Source organism: Idiotropiscis lumnitzeri, chromosome 20, assembly GCF_059441095.1.
Source record: "Idiotropiscis lumnitzeri isolate Australia: NSW breed Sydney's pygmy pipehorse chromosome 20, RoL_Ilum_1.0, whole genome shotgun sequence".
NCBI classification, from domain to species: Eukaryota; Metazoa; Chordata; class Actinopteri; order Syngnathiformes; family Syngnathidae; genus Idiotropiscis; species Idiotropiscis lumnitzeri.
The window spans coordinates 10829123-10852076 of NC_142410.1; the positions used below are offsets into that span (position 1 = coordinate 10829123).

Below are 22954 nucleotides of genomic sequence, written 5' to 3' on the forward strand. Positions count from 1 at the left end.
CATTTGCTGCTTGAAGGGTTACAACACCGTCACACCAATGCCATTCGTTATTCGTGAGTTCATCAAATGTCCAAAGTCCAAGCACTTCTACAAAACGAACGGACCATTTTGCAATTCATTCAACACCAAGACTGCAAGGAAGAAACCGACAATCAATCAGTACAAACAAACTTTATTCTAGAAACAATGAACAACAGGTAAATATTTACACTTCTATTAAAAACACTACGCCAACAAGTTCTAAAACCAGTAAGAACGGAATATAAAATGTGATAAGATGAACAATGGTTTAGTCGGAATCCGAGTCAAAGTTGTAGCAAACGGGCTTCTTGGCCCGGCTGGGCTTGACCTGCGCTGCCACAGCTTTTGGAGCTGCAGATTCTTTTTCCGAAATCACAAAGCTTTCATCCTCACTCCACTTCCTTCCTTTTTTCTGTAAAAGGGGGGAGAAAGCGTCAACAAGCAGCAAGAGTACGCAGCAGACGGTATCCGGTGCACTCGGAACACAAAAAAAAAATGAGGGCGGAGGGTCGAGGGGGGAAACTCACTGAAATTCAACACCAACCTTTGCTGCAGCGGTTGTGGTGGATTTAAGACGGGACATGAGGTCCACTGAGTCGCTGTCAGAGTCATCACTCGTGACTTGTTTCCGTTTGGGGGCAGGCTTCGGCTTCTGAACTTCGGCTTTGCCCTCAGAGTCACTAGAGTCGAACGAGGGAATAATCTTGGACGCTTTCGGTTTGGACAGAGCAGCCACGATGGATGGCTGCTTCACACCTGAAACAACGATTGAAGCGCGTGACCAACGAGACATTTTGAAAGCATTTTGCCATCTGTGGGCAGTCTTCGAACCGGCAGCTTTCTTGGATGCGGCGGCTTTCTTTGGAGCCGCGGCCTTCTTGGGTGCAGCCTGCTTGGTCTTGCGCTGAACTGGAGCCTTTGGCGCAGCCTCCTGCTTGTCAGACTGAGCTGCTAACGATCCATCAAAAAAATAAATAAATGTGGTGACATTAGAACAGATACTAGAACAATACTTACCACTTGCTTTGCTACCAAGTTGTTTACTGGCGGTTGGTTTCGCCTTGGTCACTTTCTTCCTGTGAAATATTTTGAAAACGCGTTGGTATTGGACACAAAACTAAAACACACCCACTTTCTGGCGTTTCATCCTCACGCAGGCTGCGGTGCTTTGGGAGAGTCCAGGTCACTGTCCGGGCACGGGCCCAAGCTGTCGTCACTGTCATCATCACTGCTGATGACAACTTTGTGTTTCCGAGCATCACTCTTCACACGGTTGTCAAACGCATCATCATTATCGGACATGTAGTACTTGATGGCAACTGAAAACACACAAAGCAGATCATACTCTAGCGTGTAAAAATCACCCAAAACGGGAAGAAAATCAGGAGAAGGCAAGAAAAACACGTTTGCTCCACTACCTTTGGTTTTGCGTTGAATTTTCTCTCTTGGGGCAGAGACATCCTCGACCTCCATTTCACTCTCAGATCGACTGTCACTCTCATCCTCCGATGACAAACTCTTCTTGGCAACCGGCTTGAACTGAAGCGTCGTCTGCTTGCCCGTCTTTGATCCTGCATCCAAATTGGGTATTTTGTACAGTGTTCCAAATAAAACTGCCGTCAATTCCGAGGATTCCTCTTCACTTTTTTTATACTGTAGGAGAGCAGTCATTCCCACCTTTGTCCCGTGAGGTTGCTTTTGTCTTCTTTGCCAATCGAGCAGCCAAGCCCATCGCCTCGTCATCGTCCCCGAATTCCATCTTTACAATCGCGCCTTCGGTCTACAAATGCAAAATTGGGAATTAATAATTATTCAGCAACTCTCTGCCTAAAAGTCTCGCTTGTCCAAATGAGAAACCAGACCTTGACTTTTGGGCCTCGCTTGCGTTCTCCTTTGAGCAGGTCGGCCTTCTTGCTAGCCTCGGCTTTCATGGCACTGGTGATGCGGGGGATGACGCGACGGCCCTGCGGCGTGGGCAGAGTTTCCGTTTTGACCTTCGTCTTCACCCCTTTGCCTTTGGATGTCTTTGCGACAGGTAACGCAGCATCTTCCTTCTCTTTGGCTTCAACGCGCTGGGAGGGAGAAGATAAATGAACTCAAATAACCACACGACAAGAGCAGGAGAACAAGTGCTTAGGAATAATTTTATATGGATAAGTGGCCTGCGATTTTCACATATTGCGGCTGGGTCTGGAATTTAGACAATAAATTGGAGTATTTAAAAAAAAAAAAAAAAAAAAGCTACACAATTACCTCAAGTTCTTCCAAAAATGCAGCAAGGTCTTCCTTCCACAGGTCAGTTGGAGTCTTTGTCTTCAGCATGTTCAACTCGGTCATCTGCAAAGCAGCGGTTGCAAGAGGAAAGGTCACAAAAAGAGCAATCGTAGCATAAAAAAAACAAATTTAAAAACTGGTTAAGAGCATAGTTGAGCAGCTGACCTTCGCATCTCTCTGCTTGCACAGCTCCTCCTTCTTCTCCTTGGTTAGGAACCACATGGGCATGGATAGCAGGTAGTTGTAGTCAGGACCACTGGTGTCCTCCTCCTGCGAGGCTTCCTCCTGATCCTCTTCTGCTTGCTCTTCATTCTAATGATCACACAGGAAATTTGCTACATGTGTCTGCTGACTGGGTGTGAATGAGAAAAAAAACAAAAAACAAAACCTACTTTACCTTTTCTTGAGCCTCTTTCCAGGCTTTGACGGGGTCCGAGTCATAACCCATTTTCTGCAGCATGCGAATGAGTTCCTTCTTTGGTTTGTTCTCTGTACGAAAACACTTTATATTCTCCAATACAAACTCAAGCCGCAATGACACATGGCATCCTCTAACAGCCACTTACCAATGACCAAGGTGCCCTGGATTTTCTCCAGGATGAAGCGGGCCTGGTTGGTGAGCTTGGCGCTCTCTGCCCCCAACATGCCCAACAGCCAGTCCTTTCGCAGGTCATAGTATTTCAACCTCAACTCAAAGAAGTCTTTGAGAATATCCTGCACGGACTCGTACTTCTTCAGGCTGCCCACATGGTGAAACAAAACCTGAAATGACAAATAAAGTCCAACGTTTACATCCATGAAGACATTTTTCCAGTTATAGTCTCACGCAAATGGATGATGAGGTGTTGCTGAATGTACCATGGAATTGCAGGTGAGAGGACTCTGCAGCTTGAAAACTTTATGGAGGCCCGCAGCCTCCACCTCCCGCAGCTTCTCTTCAGTCATCTTGATCACAAATCGCACCGTGGTGTCGGTGTGATATTCCTTATAGTCTGTGATCAGAGGAGGAACCTTCTCTGTGCCGTTCAGCATCGGTTCCAGAACGCTCTCCTTGTAAGTCTGGAATAGAGACGACAAGGTGATCCATTCTTCAAAAACTGGCAACATCATTGTAATTGTGCTGACGAGATTAGACGGCAACTAACCTGCGTCCAGGTTTTTACAGGTAACTCCGAGATCTCAATGGTGGTGGAGTCAATGATAGCCAGCTCTCCACAGACCATGTACTGGTTGTCCATCAGCTGATCAATGGTTCCTTTGAAGCCTTTATAGCTTGGGAGCTTAGAGAAAAACAAAAACACGAAGCATTTTCTCTTCCATCTTGAAATGTCTGGTAACAAGCGCCTTACCATGGGTAGCGGCTCCTCTCCGTTGAGCAGGCGCGTAATGTTGGTGACGATCTCTCTGATGTCATAGTTGGGGATTCTGCTAGCCCAGCCGGTGCCGATGCCGTCCGAGCCGTTGATCAACACGGTCGGAATGATGGGAATGTACCACTCGGGTTCCACGCGCTGGTTGTCGTCATAATGGTTCCTCAGCAGATTATCGTCCATCGGTGGGAAAAGAAGGCGGGCCAGAGGGCTGAAGAGTTGGGAGACGTTTATTGACCTCATGTTCGTTTAGTGACTTCCCAAAAAGGTAAACGACGGCTGACTGCTGACCTGAGCATGGTGAAAATGTAACGGGGGCTGGCAGAGTCCTTGCCACCGTGCAGCCTTGTTCCAAACTGGCCAAGAGGCTGCAACAAGTTCAAGTTGTTGCTTCCCACAAAGTTCTGGGCTAATCCAACAATGGTCATCATCAGAGAAGTCTGGAAATCAAAAAGTTTTGCTGTGTGAAGCGTCTTAGTTCACCACTAAACACCAATTGTGACAACAAGAATACTAAAACAAATCCAAAGCAAAGTAGTGCAGATAGTCAACCATTTTCAGCCAGTTGTACATCTTGACATGTAACCAAATTGAGTCAGGACCAACTGCGACAGTCACCTCTCCGTGATGATACGCGGCCATCTCAGCCACAGAACCAGCCAACTGGGCCACCTTCACTTCCCGTTTGTCATTTCTTTTGAAGCAGCAGAATAGCACCTTCCTCTGGCCGGGCTTCAGGCCTGAGCCAACCCAAAAACAAAGACATGCATCTGAGGAGTTTCCAAACTTGACAGCGCGTGTGAAGCTGCGGCGATATAAACGCACCATCCACCAGGCAGGGAATCGACCTCTCGTTGTCAGAGTTGGAGAAGAGCACCAGCTCCTTGTTGACAAAGTCATTGTAGGAGAGATGCTTGGTGGACTGGCCGTAGACATACTCCTGCGGAAACGGAGCAAAACGGTTAACGACAGAGTGTTTGCCGATCACGCAACGAAACGAAATTCAAATGAAGCGGAGATCAACCTCAGGCAGGTTGCGCTCCTTCCGCTGGCGTCTGTTGACCATGAAATTGGTGAGCCACTCTTTGCGTTCGTCCACTTTTTTCTTGCTAAAGGCCTAGCACAAACAAAAGGTGGAACAGTAGATTAAAAAAAAAAAAAATCTTAAGAAATACCAATGACAAGATGCAAACAGACGCGACTTACAAGGGTGATGGCTTCATCGTCTTCAGGCCCCGAGTATTTAAATGGAATACGGTGTCTCTCCATGTCAGAGAAATACTCCTTGGCCTCCTGCGATGTGCTGGTCCCCAAACCTGATTGGACAGAGGCGCAGCAGACGCCCAATTAGACAGAGCAGCAGAACGCAAACCCAAAACGGTGACATCATTCAGGCACAGAAGGAAGCTTACTTGGCTGCTTTACTACCACACAGGGGTTTGTGACAAACCTTTGTAGTATTTGATTTTCCAATATTTGTAGTTGGACTGGCTCTCCTTCCATTCGTTGAACTCCGGGATACTGTAGAATGACAGCTGGGATTTCTTGTACGATGCCTGGAGACAGGAATGTAAGAAACATTTGATTGCCAAACACTGCGCTGCAGGAATTATTCACCACAAATAATGAATCTTTCGTCATCTAAGCCAGCCAGTCATACAAAACAATAATTTCGATGCTTTGGGCTCCCGCTGGGAACACGGCGACAGATTCAGGTGGCATACTTTGATGATGGGAGTGATGAACTCTTCCAGGAAGTTGTGGCGCAACAACGACGGCCAGTTATAGTGGATGAAGTTGATCAACAAGCCTTTAATATGGGAGCCGTCTTGATCCTGTCACGAATAAGCAAGGCAACATTAGAGACACTTGCATGGGCTGGATGAGATTTGGTCGGGGGGAAAAACTGCGAAAATATGAAATAAAATAACCTGATCAGTCATGATCATGATCTTGCCATAGCGCAAGGTCTTGAGGGAATTTGGGTCACTGTAGTTCTTTTTGTACTGCAGACCAATGATCTTGATGACGTTGTTGATCTCAGCATTCTCCATAATCTGCAAGAGAAGACATAGAATCAATAAAAAGGCCTTCAAATACATAAAAAAATAAAAAATAAAGTGGATCGGCAGACGTAACCATTGATGCATTTCCATATCAACAGACATTTATGGGACAGCGGCGAAGCCTGACCTGCTTGTGAGAGGCCTCTCGCACATTCAGGACTTTTCCTCTCAGCGGGAAGACGCCATAGCGATCTCTGCCGACCACGCCCAGCCCAGACACGGCCAGAGTCTTGGCCGAGTCTCCCTCAGTGAGGATCAGCGTGCACCCGATGGAATTCTTGCCACCTGCCAGACGACAAAGTCATCACGAGAGGTTCGCTCGCGGGTAACAATGCCGAATGGACAAAGCAGTACCCGCGTCGTTGGCGTCGTCCAGCTTGGGCAACCCTTTGATTTTGGTGTGTTTGACGGCCGAGCACTTCGTGTTGAGCTGCAGCTGAGCTTTGAACTTCACCCAGTTCATGATATTTTCGACAATACCGCAGCTGGTGGCCTGCGATGGAGACGAGTGAGCAAACCGGAAGAAGTTCCGAGAGGAAGAAGTGAGCGATGCTTTACCTGTTTAATGAACTTCTCGCCGAGCGGGCAAGTGGAGCCAAAGTTCTTTTGCTGCAGAGTCATGTTCTCTTTGGTCTGAGAGTCAAATGTGGGGTTCTCAATCAGGCAGTTGACAAACAGCCACATGTGGTTTTTCACCTAAATGGGGATGGAAACAAAAGTTGGATGGCACGTCAACAGCAACATCAACACTGCCGTACAAATACAGATCACAGGATGTCATCTTGATCAAGTTGTCAATAAATGTTTTTTCAATTTTAAATTCATCTTCTCAATTAATCTCCAATAATATTTTTTTTGTTCCAACAGGAGAGTAAATACCTAATAATATAGTTGGTGCTGTTTTTATAAATTGCTGCTCTGTGTGTTAAAGTTGCTGTTTTTGATGGTATATAGACTGGTGTGACTGCAAATGTGAGTGACACACAGCTTATTTGGACAACTGTACGAACAAGAGTGTGAGAGCATGCATAAGGGAGTACTATAAAAGTGCGTTTTTATAACCTTAGATTGCAGATTTTCACTGAGGCAGCGACTTTCACTTTCACATTTACCTGGAAAGGTTTGACCGCCACACCAGCTTTGTTTTTCTTCTTCACGACATCGATGATCTTGCTCACAACCTGATCGCTCACGTAATCGGTGTGCCTCCCGCCCTGAGGTTGAGGTGACATTAAACATTAAAACCTAGTTGGCAAAAGGCCCAATTCCAATCATTTTGATGACGGCATTAACAAAGACGTGACAGTACACCCTCCATTACTCCAGTAATGCAACTGAAAAAGTGGATTGAGAGGGCATCGAATCCGGTGTAGCAGTGTACCTTGGTCGTGGCAATGCTGTTGACAAAGCTGACTTGCTGGAAGCCTTTCTCGCTCACGGTGAGGCAGACCTCCCAGCGCCCGTTGACTACCTCATGAACCACTGTCAGCTCATTCCCCGTCTCGCTCACTTTGTCCTTCACGTACAAGTTCACGTAACTGCGGAAATCTGTGACCTGGGGCGCACGGTGAACAAGGAAACTTCAGACAATTGGATTAAACATGACATTTATTACGTCACGAATAGGGAGATAAACAATTCCTGATTAGAGGTCAAAGAGGCACCAAGTTAACTTACAGGCAGTCTTTTGCCATTCAAGAACACGCGGACACCCTTGGTACATCCAGCAATGTCGTAGGCCCTCCTGGTCAGCAGGGCCACCGTGTCTTTATCCAGGATGCTCATCTTAAACTTGGGCAGATCAGGCCGAAAGGTGATGCAGGTGAAATCGTCTCCGTCAAAGGATTTGATGGTAGGATCCCCGGTCCTGCCCATGTTGTCGTACCAGGTCTGTGGAAAGACAAGAATTAATGCAACGTGACAATTCGAAGGAAGGTGACAGTGCTGGTGCGCTGTCATATTTCTTCGGTACCTGTCGAAAAGTCTTCTTTGATTCTCTACAGGCCGTCTCAACGGTGAACTTAGTGCTGAAGATGTTACACAGCTTGGCACCGTATCCATTACGTCCACCTATGAAGTAAGGCATAGATGTCAATTTAAATTACATTTTTGTTTAAAAAAATAAATAAAGTGGTATTATTTATTTCAGGTTCATGCCACCCACCATAGTAAAACAATGTGCACAACATATCTTACCAGTGACTTTCTTCTCATCGTCGTCATAGTTACTTGAGGTGAGGAGCTGTCCAAAAATGAGTGCAGGTACAAACACTTTCTCCACCTTGTGCTCCACCACCGGGATCCCCTTGCCATTATTCCATATGCTGATGGTGTTGTTTTCACTGAAAGGTGAAGAGAAAAACATAAGCCAGTATAAAAACACATTGACTATTTGAGTTGTCAAATAGTTTGGATCATGTGTACACCCAAATACTTTGTAGGAACACAACATATCGTTCCCCCAGCAATACTGGCACTCATACTTATTTTATATCGTAATGGCTGACGGAGGAGCAAAATCGCAATGCGTTTGCGAGTGGTTTTAGCCAATTGAAGTGGCACCGATCTCTGCTTTTAGAATAGACGACCTGCACGCCTGTCTCCACCGTTCAAATGCAGGAAATAAAAATGTGTTATTTATTAAATTTCATGAAATGTTAGATTTACTATTGCACCATACATGTGGAATGTATGATGGCCATGGAAATGATTCACATCTCAGTTGTGGTTCAGTCTGCCACCTGGTGGCAACTGCGTGTATAAGAACGACAACTCAAAACTACTTCTACTGTCGTTCTTACATGCTTAACTGCAGTTTGCAATGAAAGTGAAAAATTATGTTTGGCACGACAGGACAAAAATGACACAATAGCCATACTATCATCTTCACAATCCATATCACTCAGCTCTACTATTCAAGCATATTATACTCACACATCAATGTTAATTTTGATGCAGGACATGCTCTTATCTCTTTGCTTGTTGTCTGCAGCATTTACTGTAAGGGGGAAAAGGGAATACTTGCATGAGACGACAAATAAAAGACTTTGTCACTGTATCATTAGGCCATTTCAGCTGTATGCTTACCAAGGATCTCATCAAAAATCTTGTAAAGCCCCGGCACGAACGTCACATCGCGGCAATTCATTCCAACATCTTCATCATACACCCACATTTGCTGAGTGGGGGGAAGAAAAAAAAAAAAAGAAAAACAAAACGGGTGGGTTCGCGTGGATCCTTCATACCCGGCTGGGGAATTCAATCAAGTCTTACCTGGGTGACAGGCTCTACTGAGCCAATGTAAGAATCAGGTCGGAGCAAAATATGCTCCAACTGTGTCTTCTTCTGATAGATCCTCTCCACTGACAGCCGTTTGGCATTCTTTGTGGTCTTCCCCAGTGGCAGGTTCTCAAAGAAATTCATCTGTTGAACACACAAATTTAAGTCTTTTGATTTGAGTCCCAGTACTAGCGTGTGATTCTATACAATCACAACAATTGTGTACTGTAGTGAATACAAAAAAAAACACTGTAATAAACCTTGCCTTTCATGTTAGCTGGCATTATTCTATCACAGAACACGCCTGACACTTTATTTCTTTAAGTAATTTTGTGAAATCATTTTGTTAAACTTTTCCCCTTTAGCAAAGTGATTTGTACATTAGTTACATTCAGTCATTTGAATTTTTTTTTTCCATAAACATTTATTTGGCTACAATTATTGTTTTATATCATTGTGTGATCATTCTAACTGAATCATTACCGCATTTCTTACCATTTCCATACATTTACCACCAGTATACCCGGATGCTGATAATGGTGGCCCTTTGGTGGAAAACAACCAACCGTGTTCTGTCCTATTTGAGACGCCATTTTATGCGTTCTTGGGCAAACGCCATGTTGTAACCACCACCCCCAGAAAAAAATACACAGTTCCACTTTTTATTCGTACAAATTCGCTGCGAGAGGTCCCTACGCTAGTATTACATTTGTTGTTAGGATATTAGTGACGACATAAACTGAGCGTCTCTTTTTTTTCCGTATTAACGTTTGCTCGCCATCTTTTGCCTGCGTGCTAACAAGCCGCATTTAACGTCCCAGTGGCTCAGTGTCCGTTACCTTCAGTGGTTCGCCCATTTTGTCTTCCTTTGTTCGACGGGGATAGTCGTTCAGTGTTGACTGTGTTTAAAATAAACCATTAAAATCCTTTTAAAGAATATAGATAACGCAGGCACACGAGAGCTAAAGTTCAACCAGAAAGAAACCGAGGGGAGTAAACGGCAAACTCCGTTTAAACATCAGAGCGTTTCAGGCGCCACTTCGAACAACCAATTGGAGGGATGGACCACGTGACGAGATTCTCCAATGGAAAGCTCGGAAAACACAGCGAGAGGATAGGAATTTATAGCCCGCCCCTTTGCACCCATTGGCCAATCGGCTTGGCTGATTTTTACAAACTGATTCTGGATTCCTTTTTTTTTTTTTTTTTAAATTACATAAACATTATTTTCAACCTCCTCCAACAATGAGCAGGCCCAACTGCCCATTTTAATATATAATTTGTCAATAAATTCCCTATCAAACATGTAAAAATTGTGTCATTTGTTGGCTCCCCAAATCAAACACTAAATATCTCAACAACTGTGCAGTGTTATATATGCTGAGAATATATTTTTCCATTCTATCGTCTTCTTGATAACTTAAGGGCATTTCAAAAGAAGGAAAGAAAAAGTACTTTCCATCTCAAAATAGGCACACATCTGACATGCGGGAGACGCTAAAGAAAATGGATGGCAAGGCTCTCAGCGCCACCTGTTCTACTGTTTATTTATTGACGAGGCTGTGTTTTTTGCCACCATAGAAGCACAGGGGGAAAAAAGCATGGAGTCCTAAATGTGTATGAAAGCAATGTTTATAAAAAGGACAATCCTGTCGCTTTTTTTTTTAACATGACAAGAAATGATGACTAATTCCCCCAAAGTTATCATTGTCGACGGTAATTTGCTCACTTTTAATGAACAATTCCTTTATTTGTCCTGATGCCAAATATCCATTTTATTTTAATCACTTCTTTATTTCAGTTTACGGGTTCAATAAATGAAATAAAGATTTCACTTCATAGTGACTACTTTTCATAATAAAGACACGGCAAGACCAAACTAAAGTCGAAATGTGCTCTCTGTCAACATTGTGAGAATCATGAGAACTCCCACTGCGTCCTCACTTTTCTCTAAAGTGCAAAGGCTGACCTTTAAGACAAACTCAATTCCCCCACGGCTATTGTTGTGAATATGCCCGAGAGACAATACAGAGCCACAAATGACTATGTAGTTCGTTAAAAAGGCCAGTGGGAAAACAACTTTGATCCTGTGCTGGGAGGCGGCTGCAACACTGGCGAGGTGGTACAACGTTTATTTTATTTATTTTTTCCTTACACTGTTGTTGATTGCTAGTAGTGGAGAAATCTCCCCAGAAGGACAGTCGAGACACAAGAATCCAAATTAAAATGAGTACCGTAGAGGGAGCATCTTGTTCGAGTGTCCGCACATGAAAATGCGTGGATCGTTCTTGGTCGGTGATAAATAATATATGTTATCGGTCTGCATTTATTGCTACAGTTTATGTTGACAAATCCCTCGTTTGAAGGGTTTTATATTTTATATTCACAGCTATAGACACACACTTTGTAAGACATTTTTGCATCCACCTCATGAATATTTCCAACGCGTTGAAAAGACTGCTCTGCCGATTACGACTGACTGTGCCCGCCTTGGAAATAAATCCCTTTGATGCACCTTTCTCTTGTGTAAGACCAAGTCAAGACACTCTGGAAAATAAATAAATAAAAGAGGCTAATGTATTCGCACAGACCAGACGTGTGTTTGATCTTGTTCGGCGGCTGCGGCATACGCCCGGGAGGACTGGAAGAATGAAAAATGAGAATGAAGGAGAAAAAAAAAAATTTATAATGACTCCTCCAGTTCCACGGCAGCACTCACACACTGCGAGGGACTCTTTTATGCAAATCCCTCTTGCGAGGATTACTGTCATCTCACAGGTACGGCCTTTATCAAGAGTGCAGACTGGAGCAGCAGCAAACTTAATGAGGCTCGGTTAATTGACTTGGAAGTGCGGCCGATTCCAAGTAATGCTCGCTTGCGCGTGCGTGCGAGGCTGCCTGTCGAGGCTTTTGATGTAATCTGATAAAAGTGAGGGAGATTGACTGGTGGCACGCTCGCTCACTCCCTGAAGATGAGTCCAACCAATTCTGTTTCTGCTGTCTCACTATGCGATTTTCTTGTAAATGAGGAACATCAACGGTGAGGGTTGCCCAAGAAGTGAAAACTGAGTGGGCAATATGGCCTTAAAATCCATCATCTGATTTTTTTTTCCCCACACAAATAGCCAACGTTTTTTTACATTAAATTAATTTATCCCCAATTTTGCCTCATTGAAATGAATGGAAATGTAATTAATGTGTTACAACAACCCACAAAAATGTTTGTAATATGCTTTTTTTTTTAGAGAGGTAGAACGCAAAAATGTACTTTATAAAAACACATTTTTTAAATTGTTTTGCTCCAGTTCAGTCCATATTGTGTGAATCCTTCTGACATGCCTTCTTAAGCCACTAGGGGGAGTATAACACAGATATCAAGCCAATGTCAGATCCTAAGTAATCTGCATTAATATTATTAATTCTTTACAGAGGTTAAAGAATATATATATATTTTTAGCTGCACCGTTTCTTGTTAAATATTTGTTGCTTAAAAGGTTCCATCTTCGCGACACAGATGCTATTTACTGGCCACCCTATAGCCTTTGCATTTTGTGTTCACAATAAGATAGGGCAGAACAACGACTCACAGCACAAAGAACTCATAAATCCGGTGGCTCATATCTCAAGGCGACAATGGACTGTTTGTTTAATTTTGACTAACAAAATATGTCTGGAGTGACCCGCGCGAGTATGATGAATTTTAGACATTTAAAATGGTTGATTTGATTTTTTTCTTCATTATTTTTCAAATGACTTCACTGTAACTCTCCTCAGTCTCTAACCACAAAAGGCATTCCAACTCGATCCTTAATTGGGTTTTTGATGTCTTCATGACGATTAAGCCTGATTAAAATACCCAACAGTGGCTCGATTAAAAGTGAGTCTAACAACGTGACATAAAATCCAAGAGAGCTGCTTTTAGTTCTTTGTTTAGCACAACCAGCAAAGTATCGTCAATATTTGGACAGATGCCTAAATTGAACATAAATGCTGGCAATATTATTCTTAAAAAGGCATTTATAATTGTACACAAGGTACAAGGTGGCACTTAATCATCCGCAGTAAGTCATGGCGGAGCAGCGGGAGGGCGGGAGGAAGCGAGCGTATTGATTTTAATTCCATTAAGACCTTATGAGTGGCTGCTTGGCGGACTCCTCGGTCAGCACAGCTGTTTTAGTGCAATCGATCGCCTTTGCTCATCAAGGGTGTGGAGACGGCCCGCAGAACCTCAGGACCTGACCGCAACAAGACCACAATTCAACGTTATTAATAAACAAGACGTTTTGGGACACTTTTATTCTATTTGGCCGACGTCTGTTTCAAGCTCATGCTGGCCGTGAAACAGCAGCTGAAATGTTTTAGGAAAAGGCAACGTCGAGAGTTTGTCGACTTTGGACGAAATGAAGAATGCAGACCAGTGCAACAGTTGGAGTTATTATTCTATGCAAACATTAATGATGGCGCTTGCTATTGCTTTCGATCCACCCGAAGACCGAAGAAGAGAGGCCGTGTAATAATGTTTGCAGCGGGAAGTTGCATTTGTATTTTTGTTTTCTCAAAGATATGACCAGCCATGCATGATATCGGCCAGCCAGAAGCTGAGCCACGCTGTGTTTGTTTACAAGCAGCAGTTACATTTCTTTTTAATAATCTAATATGTTATTTGTGAGAACCCTAATCAAGATACAATTGCCATTGTAATGATTTTAAAGGATATTTTTGAGAATAAGTCAAAGAAATGTTACAATAAAAATAACAATCATGAGACGAATAATAATTATCCTTCCTAATCATTCCAAACAAATATCCCTTCCAGAAACCGATGCTCTTCCTGAACCTGCCAACGGCTTTTTGGATGGTTTACAAACATTCGTTCACAGTTCTTCTCTGTTTGATTAACCGTCTTGTGAGTCGTCCAAGTGTCCAAGGTGTACCCCGCCAATCACCCAAAGTGCCAAAGTCAGCCGGGATGGACTCCAGCTCATTTGAGACCTTGATAAGGAGAAGCGCTTGAAAATATTGATGGCTAGAAAATGCATAGTCTTCCTTTCGTTAAGCATGACCAGCAGAAGCTGAGCTGCAATGTGTTTGTTTACAGACCGGTACATTCCGGAATACTGATTTAATTCCTATAGCCACTTTTGAGCCGACGTCAGAGAGAAACGATGTCTTGCTACCTGCTAGATACAGCGTTAGCATAATGGAAGTCAGCGCGCTTTAAATAGCCTGGGTACCAAAGGGGGCGTGGCCTTTGGTGTGCAGCCACCTGCTGCATGCACACGAGCGACCAGGCAGCCTTACTGAGCGAGTCGCGCCTCCAAAAAAGAAAAAAACGTCGTGAAAGTCACGCACATGAGCGGGGAAGCCCGCCCGAGAGGCATTTTCTTGGGGTACGCAGGGGTGTCGTCGTCCCTGCTGCGTGCGCGTTGACTTGTTTGCATCGCACCCATGTTGGACGTGCCCCCATCCTGGGCGCCTCCCAGCCGGAGCGCACTGGCGCCAGCGAATATGTTGCCTCCTCTGGTTGCGTGGAAACTAAACGGGCGAGCCTTGAACTGCTGTGGAAGCATCTCCGGCGGAAAGCAACCTCGAGCAAGTTGAATCTGCTTCAATTCAAAGATGCGGTGGATCATGGCGAGGAAGGGAAGAGCGCCACAAACGTGAGTGGATTGGACACGTTCATGTTTTTTTATTTATGATTTATTTATTTTTTTTTTACCTCATGCATGACCGATTCATCATAAATTCAATTTCTTTTAGATCAGCAAGCATGTGTAGATTTTGTTCAATTAATTTCCCAATTAGTGATGCATTGTGGGTAGACCTGCAGTTAGTTTGAATGAATTCGGCCCACTTGGCATTGACTGATTGAAGTAGACACGTGACAACAAGGGATGAGCAGCATCAATCATCACCATCTCTGATTTGTCAGACCACGTGAACACGGGCATGGGGCACAAGCGAAATGTTGCCACGCATACCTGCTTCAAATCACTGCAAATTGAAGCTGGCGTCCAATGAGGGCTTCGTGAGCGGATGGAGCTAAGAGCTTTAAAATAAGATTACCGTACAGCGTGGCTTTATAAAATCTGATGATGTCGAGGCACAGTCCGACTCCCCGCCCCCCTCCTCACATTGATGAACAACCAGGGGCTTATTCATCATTCCTGCAAGACGCTCACGTCTGGAAAACACCATGCACCAGCTTCTCTTCACGACGCAACTTTTGGATGTAAATTTTTGGCGTGTAAAATTCAGTGAGATCACAGAAGCAAGTCAAAACGTTCATGAAAACAGAATTTGTGATCTGATTGACTAAACAGATATTCTGTCGGAAAGAATTCAATTTCACTTAATTGGTGTGGTCCAAAAAAAAAATATTTCAGACAAATAATATAATATCTTTGTTCATCTATCAATGCCACTGATGTATAGTGACAGGCAGAAAAATCAAATGCTCTTCCTCGACCTGTTGCCTTTCATTAAAAAAAAAAAAAAGGATGGTTCCGGTTTCACGCTGAGACAAGATTGTCATGATTTGAGTACGTCGACATTTTTTGGTTTTCGTGGTCCCAATCAAGGCTGGAAAGCAGCTATCGATCGCTCTTGCTGACAATTGGCCCCGTTCCCCCGTTTACACATCTTTAATCCCGAGCCGAGGGGAAAAACAACTTCCGTTTGATTTGCTCCTGCACTTAATGCCGGCGGGGTGCACGGCCGACGAAAACAACCTTGACAATATAAACACAAAGCCAAAAGGTCTCACTTAAGTGCAGGCGTTTGTTTTGCTGCCGGCGGGTTGAAATTTGGCCGGGGGATGATGGAAGGGGCGGGGGGGGGGTAGTCGTGCTGCAAAGGAAAGCTGGCTACAAGGGAAATCGGACACACGAGTGGAGGGTGATCATATGAAGTTGATTAAAAGAAGCCGATAGGGTAACATTACAACACAATTAGTCGGATGAGAAATTTACTGAAAGCCAAAAAGGCCCCCTGGTACCATTTCTAGTCGTCGTGAAACTGTTTCCAAAGATATTTAATTCAGTTTTTTTTTTTGCGGCCCTGACACATATCCTTGTCGTGCCAATTAAATTCCATCCTAGGTGGAATGAATGTTGTTTCTGACGTCTATATCCGTCAATGGCAGTGACTGAGTTAAGGAATTGGAATTGTGTCACCTGAACCACCGAAAATCCAGCTTTAATCTCCGCCGGGCGCTATACGGCACCGTTCGGTTGACCGCGTTGCAGATCGTCTCGCGTTTGACGGCTGCATCGGCGCTTCTCAAATTGGGCTCATTATCAAACGGCGGACGGCCGTTAATTGAATCGTAACTGGTGGATTTTGTTTGCGGCAAGCCTTTGTGTTCGTCACGCGGGACACAGTATCGCTCGCCACCATTGCCACCGCAACCCTGCCCTCGACCCCCAGCGATACTAAACGCTATTTGATACCCGCAGAGAGATCGATGACATTTTTTTTAATCTTTCTAAGTGGATTGCTGCTCATTGACCGTGCATTTTGAAATCAGAGAAGACCGGCCTGCACATTGGATGGTTGGTCTTAGTTACGCTTACTGGATTGTTTCCTATGTTCATTGAAGAAAGGGAGTCTAAGGTGCCAGGACAAAAAAATAAATAAATAAATAAAATGACTCATTGTGCTTTTGAAACAACCGCGCAACTTTGCTTTAGATGACAGCGTTTAGCTCAATGCTAACTGATGAGCTAACATGACAGGATTGGAAGATTGTCAGGTAGACGGAGAATGCTATCAGTGCCAGAGTTTAGTGACTTGTTTTGTCGGCATGCTTTGTGCCACTTTGGCTCGAAACGTCAGTCTGCATGTACCGAAATAGACGAGCTGCGCTGCAGGGATGTCAGTAGGAAAAGCGGCGACGTGGCACCGAAAAAAGGAGTGTTTGATCCGTCCAGTTCCCCCGGAAAAAAGCAACAGGAGTGCAGTTGTGTCTCCGCTGCGATGAGCGAGCATCTTTCCATCTTGCCGTGCTCACTTTATGAAGCGGAGCAGAGCGCCCGAGTGGGGCTTGGAAACGCCACGCTGGTTGACTTGCGCCGATTGACTCAGTGTGTGTTTTTTTTTTTTTTTGGGGTGAATACCACAATCCGTATAATGCCAATTGTACGTACTTGCTTGCATTGGGCACGTTCGAGGAGAAGAAGAAAGAAGAAGGAGATGAATAAGAAGGAGACAAATAAGACCGTAATAAGGTAAGCGGATTTCAATAGGAAATTAGCTAGTGGCGGCATCATGCATGGATGTTTTTTTTTTTTCGGTGTGAGTGTATAAATGGGGGCAGGCCTGAAAATTTTGATGAATAAGGTCGGCGGGTCGAAGCCAGAAACCCTACAGAGATCACGTCCGGAGGGCGGGCGACTGACCGGCAAAAAAAGGGTCAAGTGCCCAGGCATGAAATGAAAACGCTTGAGAATCGTGAAAAGGTTTCTAGCACGATTGCCGACGTGTTGTTTTGTATGCCTCAGGCTCCTCATCAGTTCCCGTGGTGATTGACGCGTGGCGCGGCCCGTACGTCAACGTGTCCATCGTGGTGGACGACGTGGTCATGTGTTTGCTGCTGCACAGCCTGATGCTCATGACTTTCTGCTTCCACCACGCCGCCACCACGTGCTCCAAACATTGCTACTGCTCCGAGAGCGACGGCGGCGGCCAGACGGTGCGCTGCAGCAATCAGCAGCTCACCGAGATCCCGCAAGACATCCCCAACGACACGCGGCGAGTCTACCTGGACTTCAACCTCTTGACTTCGATCCCGGCCAACGCTTTCGCCCGTTTGTCCCACCTGGCGGAACTGGATCTCTCGCACAACGACATTAGCCAGCTGCAGCCGGGCGCCTTCCGAGGCTTGAGCTCCTCGTTGCAGTTCCTCGACCTTTCCGCAAACAAGTTAGTCCATTTCAACGCCGACTCCTTCGAGGGACTCCGGGCTCGGGCCAATCTGACCGACAATCCGTGGCATTGCGACTGCAACCTGCAGATGGCCATGCCCCGCGTGGACCTGGAGCCCGTGTCGCTGACCGGCATCGTGTGCCAGACTTCAGACCCGGAGGAAATGAGCGTTCAGGGACTGGCCTTCCTCTTGGAGCCGGACATCGACTTGTGTGTGGTGATGAAGAGGACTACGGACGTGGCCATGCTGGTGGTCATGTTCGGCTGGTTCACCATGGTCATCTCTTATCTGGTCTACTACGTCCGGGCCAACCAGGAGGACGCCCGCAGACATTTGGAGTATCTCAAGTCGTTGCCCAGCAGGCAAGCAAAGTCGGAGGAGTCTTCTACCATCAGTACTGTTGTTTAGCCGCTCGGACAGCGTTTCCCAACCTTTATGGCGCCGAGGCAAATACCAAGGAAAATTCATGAAATATTTAAACGGTCATTCCACTAAATCGCTGCAAACTCTCAAAATTCAGAGTTGCGTCTCGAAATACGGCAACGTGCGGCTTCACCGACGCCTGAAATTGCAGCTTGTCTAACTATAGTTCGGCGTGGCTGCTTTTAGAGCGCCTCGTTGTTGCGCTGGAATATATTCCGGCCAGCGGAGGCGTTGAGCAGATCCATTTTCACGTCTTAAACGTGGATGCAATTTGATGGAACGGCTCACGAATGCTGAAGTCATCATTTTGTCTCAATTTACTCGGTGTGAAATTTGTCAGATAAGAGCTTCACGGTATCGTCTGCCTTCTATTGGAAGGGCATTTAATTGTTGTGCCTTTCACAATACGGGGGCATAGATAGACGAACAAAGACGCGTTATTTGCTGTGAATGAATAATACTTTTGAGACAAAGTGAAATGAGATCATTTCAGAGGTTGGGAATCGCTGTGGGCGGGGCCGATTAGCTTGCTGATTTATGAGCTTTTTGAATTTCTCGATCAAATCATACAGACTACACAAATCCACTTTTACAAAAAAAATTGAATGGGAAATATCGAGCCGGCGCAGCAATGTAAATCATCCGAATGGCTCATGTTTATTTATTATTTTTTTTTTCACTTGCATGGCCACTAGGTTGCGTTCATCAGGCGCCATCATATGCGATCGGTTGTCACTTGCTCGGCTGTTAGAATGACAAATTGGAGGCGACAGGCGTCCGAGTTCATCTTAACTGCCACGTTGACCAATTTATAAAAAAAAGAGAGAGAGAAAACATCTCCGACTTGACAGGTTGAATGATGAACTCGGGACCGACAATGCCGCGAAAGGAAACGCAAAGCCGGACAGACACTAAGGGAAAAGAAAACATCATTTACGCATAATGAGACTTTAATGAGAATTTCATAAGCGAATCACGGCTCTGTATTCAAGATAGAAAAACCATTAAAAAAGATGAGCCCCCCGGGTACCACATTGTGGACGTGCACCAATCAGGTTGGAGCTGCCGTTTCTTTCAAGTTTAATAAGCCGTGCTAACTGAGCTAATTGTTGCAATACGTTTCTTTGCATGAAAACTCAAGCTGACGCAACGCAGCCCACGTGAATTATTCATCTTCTCGGCGGCCCATTTGCACTTTTAGCGGGATGCGGTCGGATGCTTTATCAGGGAGTAAAAGCTGTGGGATGTTTCGGGTGAACTCGGGTTATGAATGCGTCTCGAAGCGCTGCCTTGTTACGTTTACGAGACTCGTCCGTGTATTGTCATTAAAAAGATGTTTGGCTACTGCAGTGTTTGTCTTCTTGCACGTGTCGTGGAATGCACCAACATCAGCGAGCAAAATATAAAGCGTACAAATGAATATGTACCAGCTTCACATAATAAAAATGCTAATGCAGACAGTTGGGCATTAATTGTGTTTGCGTAAAAGTAGGAATTATGCAGCAATTCTTTATCTTACCTTGTTTTGGCGTGGAGTTGCTTTTACAGTAATTCCACTGGGGCGGAGGGTGCGTTATCGTCGGCCGCCGCGCTTTTCTGTGCACAGAATACACAGTCGGTGGTTTTATTTTGATCATTGATGTGTTTCTAAAAACATGAGACAATCACCATTTAAAGTCAAGTGCTTCACTTTCACACCTTTGGACAATTTCACTTTCTGCTGTCCCAATGAGGGCCCAAATTTAGAGGCCCCATGCTTACCGGGTTTTCTTTGTGGCCTGAGACCATTGTCTAATATGGACACACCCACTAGGATTGCAAATAATCCAAATAATATTTATGGCCCTGTTTAAAAAAAAAAAAAAAAGTGGAACTATTTCATCCACAGAAAAGGGAAGCAGATATCAGTTAATTAATTAATTAATTAATCTGCATTTCCCGGACTGTAAGGCGCAAAAGAAAAATAAATAAATGAATGGATATAAATGCTCATTAAATCAGAACAGAACCAAGAGAAAAAAATAATTATTATATAAAAATTTAAAATTAAAGTTTATTATATATTCCATCCATCATCTGTACCGCTTGTCCTCACTAGGGAAAATTTATTATATATTTTTTATTTAATTTATTTAGCGTATTTTCCGAACTATAGAGCACCCCCTAGTGGAGAAAGATAAATTCACAGAAAAACCGCACCGTTGCATTACCCGCATGGTTCAAAATCTAGGGAAAAAAATAGCGGCTTATAGTCCGGAAAATACGGTATATTATTTGCCCATTGCCGTTGCGCGAATAAGTCGTCTTGAGCATGCAGGGAGGGAGCGGTAAGAATAGCCTGCCTGCCTGCTGAATAATGAAATTCGTTGTAGGAGATGCGGGAAAAGGTTTGTCAACAAGGGTATCCCTGTTTCCAACACACACAAAAACGCCTGCAAGAGCAAAGCAAGACCAATGCATGATTCATGAAGGCTATAAAAACCTTGAAAGACCGAGAATGCACACATGGTCTACTTGCTTTGTCGTTGGAAAGTCTACTAGTGAGACAATTCGGTTCATTTCATAGCAGTTTTCTTTTTTTTTTTTTGGGTGGCAACAACAATGCAGATTTCACTCCCAGTGTCGCTATGTCAATTTAATCCGCTCAGGGCCTTCAGAATCCGTCGTCCCGGACCATGTGACTTTGTGACATTAAGTCAAGTCAAGTCTATTTTATTTGTATAGCCCTTAATCGCAGACAGTCTCAAAGGGCTTTAGCAATGTTGCTTCAAACAATCGAATTTTAAATTTGTCAGGACAAGTCCAGAGCGCCCTCGAGGACATCCACATTCTTCCGTCCTCTAGTTGGTGGCTGGCGATTCATTTAAAATTTGCCCCCCCCCACGGGCTCATGTTGCAGCGGCATGCGAGCTTAGACACAGTGCACTGATGTGAGCATCACACCTGCAGGCTAATGTGTGTGTATGCGTGTGTGTTTGGGGATAAGGTGACGCGCCTCTTTGGGGATTGGGTTGCAGGTGCAATTGTTTCCAGCCACCTTTACGACACGAGAGAGGATTAATGCACAGCCTGGTGTACTGCAGGGGAGGGAGGGGGGGGATCCAATTTCCCTTAATTGGTCCGGACATTTTCTTTTAGTGACTCCGAATAATGCATGTTTGTTCATCTATCAATTAAATGCTCTTCCACAAGATGACAGAAGGCACAATTAACCTGAATCAACCTCAATCAAAACAATTACTTTGTTCAATTAAACAGGTCCGGATTTTGCATGAAGTCAATTTGTGAATAAATTGCGATGAGATCATTATTATTTCGCTGTATTATTTATCGGGGATAGCGACAGAGTCCTGCTGTTACTGGCGAAAATCCGAAAGTAATTGGCATCCCCCCACAAAGGTTTCTAATTGCCTAAAGATGCCTCAGGAATGTGGCAATGCGCTACTTTTTTATTTTTAATCAGACAGGACCGTTGCCTGAGCATAAAAACAGCCTAATTGGTGATTTATTTTCCGCGAATAAGGGGAGGCTTGATGAGCAGGACAGTCGAAAATGTGGGCAACCTCTTTTTGTGCATGCACGGTGGATGCGGCAAACTCATTTTAGGTGGTCAGTGTTGTGAAGTTGCAGGGTGAGTGATCTCATTTTGCAAAAACAAAAAAAAATAAAAGCACTGCAATCTCTGTCGTGGGACATGTGCAAGTGGGAGGAGGAAACATCAATCAAGCTATCTATCTTATTACCTTGTTCGATTCATCTTGTGTCGCTTTGGCTGCCGGAATCCAAAATGAGTCTGCTCTTGTCAAGAGGATGGGGGGAGAAACTTTTGGGCTGCTTTTGTAAATGTTTTCTTTCCTAGTCATGAAAAGAAAAAGCCTCTTCAATCACACAAGTCTGACCTGCAGGTCCACATTTTCAATATCTGTCTGAAAGTCGAGCCGCTGTGGTTCCTCCACAAAAAAAGCCTTATTTAAAATTCCTGTCAGTTACAAGCTAGAGTTAAAGTATTGTTGTGATTTGAAAGGATGTCACACAACATTAAAAAAAAAATTGCAGCCCAAATGTGGCACCATAGAAATAACTCAGGTTTAGCGCGCAGTACAATTTCATCCACTAGAGGGCGCTCTTTCACCAGTTAGTCCAATGCATTTTCTCTTTTTACAGACTTGTGGCTCACGGGCCACACAGTTACCCATTAATCCAAAACGCAGCCCACAACTACATGACATTTTATGAATGAGAGGCCCACCTCATGTCGAAATTATAGAACGTGAATTTATATCGGACACTAAATTGATGGATGAAATTTATTCAACTGTTATGTCATTGACGCAATTTTTGCTATCAATACAACTTGTTACAAAAGCAAACTTTGTGAGTTTAACTGAAGAAACTGTGGACGCCCCCCTTCAGGTGGATGCCAGGGGGTCCACGCCCCGTCGGTCCCCCTCTTTCCACACCGCAGGCAATGATTTTCCTTTTTTCTGGTTTTATCTTTTTTACGTCATTGTTCGTAGGGGTTGAAAATGTAACGAGCTTATTTTCATTAACGAGAGAAAAGTAAGTATTATTTTCAAATGTAGGAAGTAAAAGTA

At 44.3% G+C, this 22954-nt stretch overlaps 2 protein-coding genes and 1 long non-coding RNA gene across 7 annotated transcripts; 1 reads left to right on the forward strand and 2 right to left on the reverse strand.

Moving 5' to 3' along the window:
• Positions 1 to 152: 152 nt before the first annotated feature.
• On the reverse strand, positions 153 to 10088 carry top2a (DNA topoisomerase II alpha). Of its 4 annotated transcripts, none has more exons than XM_088284169.1 (35): positions 9850 to 10088; positions 9005 to 9154; positions 8819 to 8909; positions 8666 to 8729; positions 7928 to 8073; positions 7704 to 7801; positions 7409 to 7621; positions 7113 to 7286; positions 6844 to 6945; positions 6290 to 6427; positions 6086 to 6224; positions 5859 to 6016; positions 5597 to 5722; positions 5390 to 5500; positions 5116 to 5221; positions 4872 to 4981; positions 4690 to 4782; positions 4491 to 4605; positions 4284 to 4405; positions 3957 to 4105; positions 3645 to 3876; positions 3441 to 3575; positions 3154 to 3354; positions 2862 to 3057; positions 2693 to 2784; positions 2461 to 2607; positions 2275 to 2358; positions 1884 to 2093; positions 1699 to 1801; positions 1440 to 1592; positions 1175 to 1340; positions 1039 to 1097; positions 853 to 969; positions 566 to 777; positions 153 to 433 (listed from the first exon to the last, which is right to left on the reverse strand). In XM_088284169.1, exons 1-35 carry the CDS (start codon positions 9865 to 9867, stop codon positions 290 to 292), a joined length of 4674 nt encoding a protein of 1557 aa, XP_088140295.1. In that variant the 5' UTR covers positions 9868 to 10088; the 3' UTR covers positions 153 to 289. The 4 variants fall into 4 exon arrangements, with proteins under 4 accessions (XP_088140295.1, XP_088140294.1, XP_088140293.1 ...); XM_088284168.1 differs by having other exon boundaries at positions 853 to 972; XM_088284167.1 differs by having other exon boundaries at positions 3441 to 3876.
• A 3067-nt stretch (positions 10089 to 13155) lies between these two features.
• Positions 13156 to 22216, reverse strand: LOC148317703 (uncharacterized). The gene is made up of 3 exons (XR_015840040.1): positions 22103 to 22216; positions 19879 to 19955; positions 13156 to 13245 (listed from the first exon to the last, which is right to left on the reverse strand). It is a non-coding gene; the product is annotated as an uncharacterized LOC148317703 (long non-coding RNA).
• On the forward strand, positions 14263 to 19180 carry lrrc3ca (leucine rich repeat containing 3Ca). 2 transcript variants are annotated; one of them, XM_088284530.1, is made up of 2 exons: positions 14263 to 14670; positions 17512 to 19180. In XM_088284530.1, exon 2 carries the CDS (start codon positions 17592 to 17594, stop codon positions 18342 to 18344), a length of 753 nt encoding a protein of 250 aa, XP_088140656.1. In that variant the 5' UTR covers positions 14263 to 14670; positions 17512 to 17591; the 3' UTR covers positions 18345 to 19180. The 2 variants fall into 2 exon arrangements, with proteins under 2 accessions (XP_088140656.1, XP_088140657.1); XM_088284531.1 differs by lacking the exon at positions 14263 to 14670 and adding an exon at positions 17076 to 17238.
• Positions 22217 to 22954: the final 738 nt, after the last annotated feature.